Below are 10772 nucleotides of genomic sequence, written 5' to 3'. Positions count from 1 at the left end.
AGACAATGGGGAAAAGGTCCTGACACAATCTGGGGCCAGGAGCCTCTGAAGCCCCATCCCCTGGTAGCATAAAGGAACCTTCTCCCTGGGGGTCAGAGGGATCTGCTGCAACAGAAGTTATTCCCCAATGGAGCCTCATTGTCATGTCCCTGTGCCTGGGACCCTTCCAGGTGGCTGGCTTCACCCTGGGTGCAACATATGGCACAAGTGGCACCAGCCTCACTGTGAGGCCCTGCTCATGCACCAGTGTGACCTCAGAGAGATGCCAGGGAGACTCTGGGGGTTGTGGCACAGTGTGGGGGCTCTGCTGTGGGGGGTCAGGGCTTCCTCCCCTCTCTCTCTCTGCTTGTGGCTCAGCCAGTGCCTGGCTGGGACCCCAACTAGTCCCTGCAGACCTCGAGGCCAGGACACCCCCAGAGATGGGCTGTGCCAGGGGCTGCAGCTCTGGTGGGAACGACCAGGAAAGTGGATTCCTCTGACCTGAATCACCCCGGGCGGCTGCCAGTGAGGAGGCACCAGCTGAGTCACCGCTGTTGACACCGGGCTGGGCACAGGGACCTGCCCCCGTGAGTCAGGCTGCGGGACACAAGCATGGGCAGGGGTCCTCATACAGCCCCAGGATGGGACCTGGCCACCAGCCCCTTCCCACACGCTGCTGGAACATCCAAGTCAGCACCTCTGCAGCACTGGAGCAAGGCCAGAGTGATGCTGGCAAAGTGCGGGTCTGTACTTGTGCACTCCTTCCAGGCTGGGACAGGGAGCTCCACAGGGGCAGCAATGCCTGGATCCCACAGCACAGCCAACCTCAGGACGTAGGGCTGACAGGAGCTCCCCATGCTGCTGTGGGGAGCAGATTTGTGGCAGAGTTCCCCCGGCCCCCCAAGGCCAGGGGGACCCCAGCTTGGCCAATCTTGGGGGTCTCCGCAGAGGCCACGCTGGCACGGAGGCACAACACTGCCGTCACTCGGGGACCGGGAGCACCGCGGCCGCGTCAGCCCTGTTATCAGCCCCCAGACGGCTGCTGCTGGGCCGTGGCTGTGTCCCAGCCCCGGGCAGGGCAGGGGGGGGCCGCCCTTCGTCATCGAGGACGGCCACTCAACCCTGGGTCTCTCTTTTCTCCCTTTTATTTTTTTTCCTACCCAGTGGAAAACAATATTTGAGCGCCTACATCATGCTGGCGTCTCTGGAGCGGCCGGCGGCAAGCGCGGCTGACCTCAGCCCCCTCCTTTGCGCGGTCCCCGGGGGCGCGGGAGGAAGCGAACGCCGCAGCCGTGCCCAGGGGCCGTCTGGTTCCCACGCAGCGTGGCCGGGCCCATTGCCCGCCCCGGCTGGGAACACACAGCCCTGGCCTCACGCGGTGCCCAGGACGGGGTGCCTGTGCTGGGAGCAGTGTGGTGCATCCCATTGCCCACCCCGGACTGGGGGATGGGGACCCCCGTTCCTCACAGCCTGCACCGCCCGGGCGTGCAGATCAGAGCCATGCACTGTCCCGGTGCTCCCCTTCCCCACGCCCACCCTGACTACTGCTCATGGACCCGCTGCTCCCCCAGCTCTGCCTCCTCCCTGGCTCTCTCCTGGCTCGCTCCTGGCTCGCAGTGGGTGGCCTGGCCCTCTGCCCACTTGCCCGCTCCCATCCTGGGCTGTGCCGTGGCCAGGACTGCGCTGCACCCAGTCACAGGGAGAACCTGCTGCTGCTGCTGCTGCTGGGGGTGCTGCCAGGTGCCATTGCTGAGGACTGCCTGCTCCCCCTCCCTCCCTGTGCTGCCTGCAGGGCCCCTGTTTGTGCTGGTAGTGTGGGTGCCCCAGGGGTGAGGTTGAGGCCCACATGGGGAATGTGTGCTGCTCCGGGGATGGACGCTGTGGACACACACGTGCACACCCAGACTGTGCCATGCATTCATGGGGGTGACAAGGACCCCACGCAGGAGGGATGGAACTGGCTGCCATGGCCTGTGCTGGACCAGGAGCAGCCCTGTCTCTGTGTCCCTCGGCCCTGGCAGGGCCAATCCACTCCCCAGAGCTTTGGGTCCTTACAAACTGTCCTGCATCTCAGCTGGGAGCAGGGGATGGGATCACATCTACTTCCATGGGTGTCAGAACTGTGGCCCCACTCATCCCACCTCAGTGGGTGTCCCTGTGTGGTTCCATGGTGGGAAAGAAGGGGCTGGAGCTGCCAAACTGGGCTGTGGGGTAGAATCACCCACTCTGGGATGTGCATCCCTGTGCTGCAGATGTGCACACGCAGGGCTCTGTGCAGGAACTGATCCCCCAGAGCAGCTTGGGGTGCCAGGAGTGTCCAGGGCCGACGGTCCATCTGGGAACCCCACGGCCACCCTGCAGCAGGGCCCTGCAGCCCCTGTGGCCGGCCGGGGCCAGGGCCGGGACCGGGCGACGCACAGCTCCTGGGGCCAGACAGGAAGGAGACGTCACCGCCGGAGCGTAACTCAAACCAGATGGGGCTGTGCTGGCGTCCAGGCCTGCGGGGTGGTCACCGACAGGAACCGGTCAAAGGCTGCCGGCAGGAAGCTGCTGGGAGGGACGCCCGTGGTGGGAGCCGGAGTCTGGGCTCTGGCAGCCTTAACCACTTCGGGGTTGGCTGCAGACCCCCTGGACAGAGGGGCACCAGCACCCACCAGCCCTTGCCTGGGCATCCCACCCCATGTGGGCAGATGCTGAAGCTGTGAGGACACCTCTGACTGATGACTGACTATCCATCCATCTATCCACCCATCCATGCATTTCCCCTTCCCCCAGCACAGCTCAGGGCTGGGGAGTGCAGAGACCAGAACCCCTTGGCTCTGTGCCTGCACAGCCCTGCCTGGGATGTACCAGGTGGTCCCCATCCCCACCATACCCTCTCCACACCCTCTGCCTCATGGATGCTGCTTCCCCTCCTCATCTCACTTATCCTGTGGCTGCAGGGCCCCTGTGGGTGGGAGTGGGGTCTCCTCAGCCCCCAGAATGGCAGGTGTGGGCTGTGGGCAGACCTGTACATTTATTTACAAGAAGGCAAGCGCCGAGCAGGGCTCCATTGTGGGGCAGGGTCCCACCAGCTGTGGCCCCTGCCCAGTGGGGACAAGCCTGAAGCCCCTTCCCCTGCTGCAGCCAGTGGGGCTGGGGGGCCATTGTCTCCCTGTGTCTTTCCCCAGGTTTTTTCCAGCAGACACAGAGGACACAGGTGACCCCAGAGCAAACACACAGCCCTTGCTTGGGTGGGCTCAGCCGTGGGGAAAGCCGAAACTGAGGCACCTCTTGCCAGTCCCCCATCCACTCCCACCATGGGCCAAGGCTGGACGCTGCAAATCCCAAGGGATGCCCATCCTCTGGGAGCACCGGGGGAGCCCTGAGGGGTGCAGGCAGAGGGGACGGGGGTCAGGGTGAGGCGGGGGAGCAGGGGCGGCACCCCTCTCCCCCACCCCAGCAGGTCCCGGGGAGCCCCCGCCCGCGGCGGGGGGAGCTGGCGGCCGCAGCCGGAGCGGTTCCGGTGTGTTGGTGGTCGGGTGAGCGGCGCTGGCCGGAGCGGGGAGCGCGGGCCAGCTGCTCTGCATTAGCCCGCCTCGCTCATCGCGATCTGGCGGGGACGGGTGAAGCAGAGGTTGTGTTTTTCCCCCGCTGGCAGAGTCGAAGGGCAGGGAGGGCAGGAGGAACACAAAGCCTCCTTCTTCTCTCGCTAGCTCCCAGCTGGGGACGCCTCTGGAAGTGTGCTTGCTGCTTCCTCCCTTCCTGTGCGAGCAGCAGCTCAGGGCCAGCTCCGCTCCCACATGCCCAGCCGGCCAGGGAGGAGGTGCTTCAGCCTTGGCTCCGGTGCCAAGGCACCAGGGTGAGGGTCCACGGTTCCCTCCAGCGTCATTGCCGAGCCACAGAGCTGGGAAGGGAGGTCGGGCAGCACAGAGTCCAGCGGCAGTGAAGGCAGGGCAGGGCTGCAGCATTTACAGGCAGAGGGCACGTTTTGGGTCCAAGAGCAGCAAGCACCAGGTGGCCGAGGCAAAGGGATCACACCGGAATGACCTTCCTCCTCCAAGGGCACGGGAAGGAAGCGTGAGCAGAGCAGAGACGCTGCGGGTCGGGCATCACACAGCCAGGCCAGGGGTGAGATCAGAAACCTCCTCTCCAGAGCAGCCTCACAGTCCAAAGACATATCAGTGGGGCCACTGGCTCGATGGGAATGGCGTAGGCTGGAGCCCCAGGAGCCCCAGAGGTCCTGAGCCTGAGCCCTCAGCAGAGGGTCCTGAGCTCAGAAATGCTGCCCGGAGTGGTACAAGCTCAGCAGAGCTGCTGCAGGTGAGGATCCCAGCGGGGTCCTGGCCCCCAAGCAGTCCCACAGCTGCTGGATGCCAGACAGGGGCAGCTCCAGGGATGCAGCAGAGCAGCCTCGTGGTGGCAGTGGCACAGAGCAGAGGTGTGATGTGGGCATCAGAGCAGCATCCGGCACAGCACGGGCAGGGAGGGCACAGTGCAGCTCCAGCTCCTGGCCCCTCAGTGGGCAGCTGGGACCCCAGAGAGGTCCTGCTGCTGTCTAAAAGCAAGTCTGATGTGGGACTCTCTCAAACGCTTCCTCTCTGGCCTCGACCCCCCTGGGAGCCCCAGCTCAGACACCCAGCGCCGTCAGGGACCCTGAGCTGGTGATCTTCCTGAAGCGGTTGGCAGCACACACCCCGATGAAGTTTTTCTGTGAAAGGGAAGAGGAAAGGTGCTCATCCTATTGCGAGGGCTGTGGCCCTGGAGGCTGAGCCAGAGCCCATTCTGGGTCCTGACACCACTCCTGCCCCTAAAAGCAGGTCTTGGGATCCACTCAGGAGAGACCACCACAAAGGGATCTATCCTTGGTGGGGGTCTCACCTTGTGGGCACCCACACAAAGACTCTGGAGCTGGGAAGCCCTCCCTCCAGGCTGCCAGACAAGATCCCTCTGCACAGCAAGACAGAGCCACCCTCCACGTGCCAGATGCCATCCACCAGGACAGACAGAGGCTGGCAGCCCCTCTACCATCCCCCTCAGAAGGTGTTGACCCTCATCCCCATTTCTGCCCCCCGCACCTTCCAGCGCCGTCGCATGACGTATTTCTTGAGCAGCACCTGGGACTTGAGGCGCCGGTTGCAGCGTTTGGCCTTTTCTGCCAGATTTTTGAGCCAGGGATGCTGCAGGCACTGGTCAGCGCTCATCCGGGCACTGAGGGTGAGAGGAGCCCATGTCATCCCTGCTTGAGCCTCCTCCCTCCAACCACCCCCTTCTCCAGCTTCCCCAGACCCCAAAAATCCAGAGGGAGGAAAAACCTGCAGGGAGGACCCAGCCAAAAGGTTGTGCCCAGGGACCAGTGGGGCTGAGCAGGACCCTGGGGGATCCAGCATGTCCTACTTGGGGTGGGTGTCCCCTGGAGGGATGTGGGACTCTGTTGGGGACAGTCGGCAGTGGGGCAGGGCCCCGTGGGGTTCCTTGGGTGCAGGACCCAGGGGTTGCTGCAGAAGCAGTGCATGGTACCCAGGGCAGTTCTGGGGATGCCCACCCTAGGACCCTGGTGGCCACTGCCAACTTCACACCTTTTATCCTTGATGATGAGGTTTGAGACGAAATCCTTGGCCTCATTGGAGACGCTCTCAAAAGTCTCCTCGTCGAAGTACCAGTTGGCAGCCAGGACGTTGTTGAGAGTCTCGGTGTCGTCATCACCCAAGAAGGGGGAGAGACCACTGAGCCTGGGGGTGCAGGAGAGTGAGAAGCTGGGTGCTTTCAGACTTCAGCACCTTCCAGACCCCCCAGAATGGAGCCAGTCTGGCCAGGGCTGCCCCAGGGAGGTCATGTGGGGCTGTTGGCACTGTCTTGTGCTCCTGCCTGCAGCCAGGCTGAGCCTCTTCCTACCCTCCCACAGCCCCATCTGCCATTCTCCCCATCCAGCACCCCCACCTGCCCACCAAGCAGCTGAGTGCTTGGGGACAGCTCTGCACCCCAGGCAGCTCTGTCCCAGCACCCCGGCCACCCAGCCCAGCCCTGGCAGCCCTCACCCAGCCCTGACATACAGCATGTAGGTGATGACCCCCATGCTCCACATGTCTGTGGTGTAGGAGACCTGCTCGTAGTTGACCACCTCAGGGGAGAGGAATTCAGGGGTGCCAAAGTTCACCTTCAATTTCTCGTTGGGGTTGTACCTGCAGCCGGGGGGGGGGGGAAAGTCAGCAGGAGGGGGACAGGCTGCTCCCTCAAACCACTGTTCCTCTCCAGCAGATGCTACCCTCCCCAACCCTCCCATGCCAGCCAGGGAGAGCTGTGGTCAAAGCAATGGCCTAGAGTGTGTCCTGGGGCTACCGGTACCCCTATGGCACAGAGAGAGGTGTGGGACAGGAGAAGGGAGGGAGCTGAGGGGGAAAATCTCACCTTCGAGCCAGCCCAAAGTCGATGATCTTCACCATGTGTCCGGTGGCAGAGACACAGAGGATGTTCTCAGGCTGTGGGAACAGGGTGACCATTGTCCCCCCCACCAAGAGGGGACATCCCCACTGCACAGGTCCTGTGGCTGACCTGTACCAGAGCAATGCTGACCCACAGACATCCCTCCCACAGCTGGCTGGTGTTCTGCTGTCCCCCCGGCCCCTGCCACTGTCACCCCCCAGCCCTGCACCTTGAGGTCGAGGTGGAGGACATGCATGTGGTGCATGAAGCGGATGCCCTCGCAGATCTGCCGGACGAACACCATGCAGTCCACCTCTGTCAGGTGGTAGTCGTCGTCGATGATCCGCTCAAAGAGCTCACCACCCTCCACGCTGCACGGGGAAGGATCATGAGGTCACCTTAGGGGGGCTCTCTGCCCCAAACCATCCTCCTGCAGAGCCCCCTGTCCCCCCCAGGGACCCTGACCCAGCCCCACCATGGAGATGCTGAGCATCCACGGTGGGATGTGTGCGTGCTGGGGTTGGACACCCCCAAGGCAGGCACAGGGGGTTACCCCAGGACACCTCAGCTGCCCTGCGGTTTGTAGAGCAGAACAGCCCCAGCACAGCCTCAGCCTCCTTGGGGCAAGTGGGCAGAGGAAAGGGAGCTGTGCCAGAAGGACCTGGCTCATCTCCACCCTCAACGCAACTATGATGGAGGGAGATGCTGTCCCGGCCAGGCAGAGCCCGAGCCTGTCTCTCAGCCTGGAGCAGGGAGATGCCCAAGAAGGGGTGGGCAAGGAGAGGATATTCCTTGGGGCCAACCTTCTGCTTGGTCAGGGGCTGGCACATCTGCTCTAACTTTGATGTATCCCCCATAATGGTGCCCCTCAGCCAGGCATCAGGCCCCAGCACTCACAATTCCATGAAGAGGATGATCTCCCGGGGTGTCTCGATGGCGTCGTAGAGCTGGATGAGGTTGTGGTGGTTCAGCTGGTTCATCACGTCGATCTCCAGCAGCACCATCTCCTGTGGAAGGAGCCCCGTGGTGGTGTGGGGTGTCAGCCCTGGCAGTGCCACCAGGACAGGCTGTCACAGCACCAGGGGCACACAGGACACACCGCCGCCAGCCCCCACCTCGGCCATGCCACCATGGCCATGAGGAACCCCCTGCCCAGCGTCTTTAAGACCTTGTCCTTGGGTCCCTGCTTCCGGATCACTTTGGCTGCCAACTTGAGCCCCGTCTCCTTCTCCGTGCACGTGTGGACTTCACCAAACTTGCCCCTGGGGAGGGAGAGAAGGAGAGGTGCCCACACCATCGGCCACCCAGGGTTCTGGGGACCCCAGCACTGCCCTGGGGTGCTGCCCAATGTTGCCCTCTGCACCCATTCTGCCCCAGGTACCCCCCCCATCACAACCAGAGGAGTCCCATCAACTCATAGCTAATGCCCAAGGCTGGAGGGCAACCTGGGGCAGTGCCAGGGGAAGCTGGGCATCCTTCCCCCTTCTGGGGCCCCTCCTTACCCGCCCAGGATGTCCTTGGAGTTGAGGCTGAACTGGGAGCTGACGCTGCCAGAGTGCAGGGTGACAGCGCGATGCTCGAAGGGCGCTGGTGGCGGAGGGACATCGTCTGCCCAGAGAGGAGGGATGGGATGAGAAGGGAGTCTGCTGGCCTGGAGACTCCACTGCTGAGCACCCCAGGGTGCCCCGGTGTGGGGTGAAGGCAGACACCCAGCCAAGCCCGTGGGTGCAGAATGCAGCTGGGTAGAGTACTGGGCTGCAAACCAGGGGCTCCTGGCTGGGGCTGCACTGGGGACAGAGCATCCCCCAAAGGGTCCCTTGCTACCGCCCACAGCATGGCCCTGCTGCATGGCACCCACCCTGCACCATGGCACTCACCCCACCACATGGCACTCATCCTGCTCCGTGGCACCCACCCTGCTCCATGGCATCCACTCCCACCATCCCACGTGTCACGTTTGCCCTCTCCAGGCCACTCTGCTGCCTACCACCCACTCTAGGCCACTCATCCTCCACACTACCACCTCCTGCTCGCCCTCCCAAGACAGAACCCACACACAGGGTACCCCATGTACTCATTCCTGAGCCACCCTTTCCCAGGCGAGTCCAGGAGCTGACCTCACAGGGATCCCACCAAGCACTCACTGCCCCCAAGCCCTACCATCCCCACAAGGACAGTGGTGCAGGATGCAGGGACATACTGTGCCCTGACACTGGCCAGAAGGTCACTGTCACTCCCCAGGCTCCTCTTCTTCACAGTCAGTGTTGTTGGACAGCCCGGGAGGGGACACGACACATTTAGCCCTGTTTACAGTGAAAGGGGAGCTCGAAGGCCACCAGGCAGGTGACAAGCCAAGGACAGGAGCTGGCAGCATGGAGGGCTGTGCAGACAGCAGGCAGGGCCATGGGGTCCCCGGTCTGTCATCCCACAGAGGGTCCAGGGGGGCAAGGACAAGGCAGGCAACCTCATGTCCTTACCCAGTATTTCAAAAGGGTCTTCCTTCCCAAAATCAGGGGTGAGGTAGGGGCTGGGGGGTGGCTTTGCCTCTGTCGAGGGTGGTTGCCCTTCAGGTCCAGGTTGCTCCACAACCCCAGCGGGATCCAGGGGCTGCCCTGTGGCACTGGGCAATGTCCTCTCCTGGGGGGTGCCATGGGGCTGCAGGTCCCCCATGGCTGGTGGGGCAGGGCCAGGCTCTGTCGGACCCTCTTTTGGCTCCACCGCCGTGGTTTCCTCTGGAATCATCTCCATCTTTGCCACCTCTGCCCAGGGCTGCTCCTCCCTGGAAGCAGGAGAGGGAGGTGAGCAGAGCCCAGCCAGCAGCCCCCGAGCCCAGCACCCACCTCTGCCTGGAGGGACCCAGAGCTCCCTGGAGCAGCGAGGGGGATCCCCCCATCCCAGGAGGGTGAGGGTACCTGTGGCAAGCGGCCGGGCAGCTCAGGCTCTGCAGCAGAGCTGGGCGTGGGGGCTCAGGGACCTTTGGTGGCTGTTTCTCCGTCCCCTTTGGTTCTTCTTCCCCTTCACCCTGAGCCTTCACAGTAACCATGGCTGCTGACTCTGTGGGCTCCTCAGCCCCATCTCCAGCCTCTGCTGCAGCTGCGGGGGCCTCCACCTCAGCAGCTTTCTTCCCTCCATCCTGAGCCTTTGCAGCCACTGGGACCTTCTCCTTTGCAGGATCTTTCCCTTCATCCTCAGTCTTTGATGCAACTGTGTTTTTTTCTACCTTTGCAGTTTTCTTCCCTCCATCCTGCACCTTCCCTGCTGCTGCGGCTTTCTCCTTTGCAGGCTCTTTTTTACCTCCACCTTGAGCCATTTTTGCAGCTGAATTTTTTTCTGTCTTTGCTGCTGCCTTCTCTCCATCCTGAGCCATGGCAGCATCTGGGGCTTTCTCCTTTGCAGGAATTACAGCTTTCTCCTTCACTGGAGCTGGGGCTTTCTCCTTCTCAGGAGCTGGAGCCTTGTCCTTTGTGGGAGCTAGAGCCTTGTCCTTCACAGGCTCTTCTTTGCCTCCATCTGGAGTCTTTTTTACTGCTGGGGCTTTTTCTGCCTTTATCACTTTATTCTCCCCACACTGAGCCTTTGCAGAAGCTGGAGCCTTCTCTTTCACAGATGCTGTAATTTTCTCCTTTGGAGCCTTGTTATCAGCTGGGGCTTGCTCTACCTTTGCAGCTTGCTTCCCTCCATCTGAAGATTTAGCAGTGGCTGGGACCTTCTCCTTTGCAACCGCTGTGGTTTCCTCATTTGCAAGCTCTCCTTTGCCTCCATCCTGAGTCTGAGCTGCAGCCAAGGCTGTCTCCTCTGTGGATTTTGTCTTCCCTCCTTCAGAGTTTGCTGCAGCTGGAACCTTCTTCTCTGTGGGCTCTGCTTTCCCACCAGCCTCAGGCCCTGAGCCTCCAGGGGCTTGCTCTTTCCTGAGCTTGTCCTTTTCTCCATCCTGAGCCTCAGTTACAGCCGGGCCCTTTGCCTCCATGGGTGCTGCCTGCCCTCCTTCAGGCTCTCCCAGAGCTGGAGCCTTCTCCTCCCTGGGCTCATCCTTCTCTCCATCCTTCTCCTTGGCAGCAGTTGGAGCCTTTTCTCCTTTGAGCTCCCCTGCAGCTGGAGCTTTCTTCTTCCCAGGCTCATCCTTCTCACCCTTCCCCCTGTCCTGAGCCTTGGCAGCAGCTGGAGCATTCCCCTCTATGGGTGCTGCCTTGCCTCCCTTAGGTTCTTCTACAGCTGGAGTTTTTGTCTTCCCAGGCTCATCTTTCTCCTCCTTCCCTACTCCCTGGGCCTCGGTGGCAGCCAGGACCTTCTCCCCCACGGATGCTGCCTGTTCTCCATTGTGCTGCACAGTCGAAGCCTCCTCTCCTGGCACTGCTTCCCGTCCATCCCAGGGCTCTGGAGCAGACAGGGCT

General features: G+C 62.4%; 1 protein-coding gene across 1 annotated transcript in view; it reads right to left on the bottom strand.

The window, feature by feature from the left end:
* Nucleotides 1–4090: 4090 nt before the first annotated feature.
* Nucleotides 4091–10772, bottom strand: part of MYLK2 (myosin light chain kinase 2) — a 9072-nt gene continuing 2390 nt past the window's right edge. Inside the window, exons 2-12 of the mRNA XM_018073772.2 lie at nucleotides 9294–10770; nucleotides 8859–9160; nucleotides 7884–7989; nucleotides 7550–7643; nucleotides 7279–7388; nucleotides 6611–6752; nucleotides 6367–6437; nucleotides 6012–6140; nucleotides 5538–5690; nucleotides 5037–5169; nucleotides 4091–4669 (exon numbers count right to left, since the gene is read on the bottom strand). Coding sequence (XP_017929261.2) covers nucleotides 4589–4669; nucleotides 5037–5169; nucleotides 5538–5690; nucleotides 6012–6140; nucleotides 6367–6437; nucleotides 6611–6752; nucleotides 7279–7388; nucleotides 7550–7643; nucleotides 7884–7989; nucleotides 8859–9160; nucleotides 9294–10770 — 2798 coding nt within the window. The 3' untranslated portion in view covers nucleotides 4091–4588. The remainder of the gene's footprint in view (nucleotides 4670–5036; nucleotides 5170–5537; nucleotides 5691–6011; nucleotides 6141–6366; nucleotides 6438–6610; nucleotides 6753–7278; nucleotides 7389–7549; nucleotides 7644–7883; nucleotides 7990–8858; nucleotides 9161–9293; nucleotides 10771–10772) is intronic.

The sequence above is a fragment of the Manacus vitellinus genome, unplaced genomic scaffold, assembly GCF_001715985.3.
Source record: "Manacus vitellinus isolate BGI_N305 unplaced genomic scaffold, ASM171598v3 scaffold_26_pilon, whole genome shotgun sequence".
Lineage (NCBI taxonomy): Eukaryota > Metazoa > Chordata > Aves > Passeriformes > Pipridae > Manacus > Manacus vitellinus.
The sequence above is the reverse complement of the archived record's forward strand: the minus strand, read 5'-3'. Positions and strand labels throughout refer to the sequence as shown.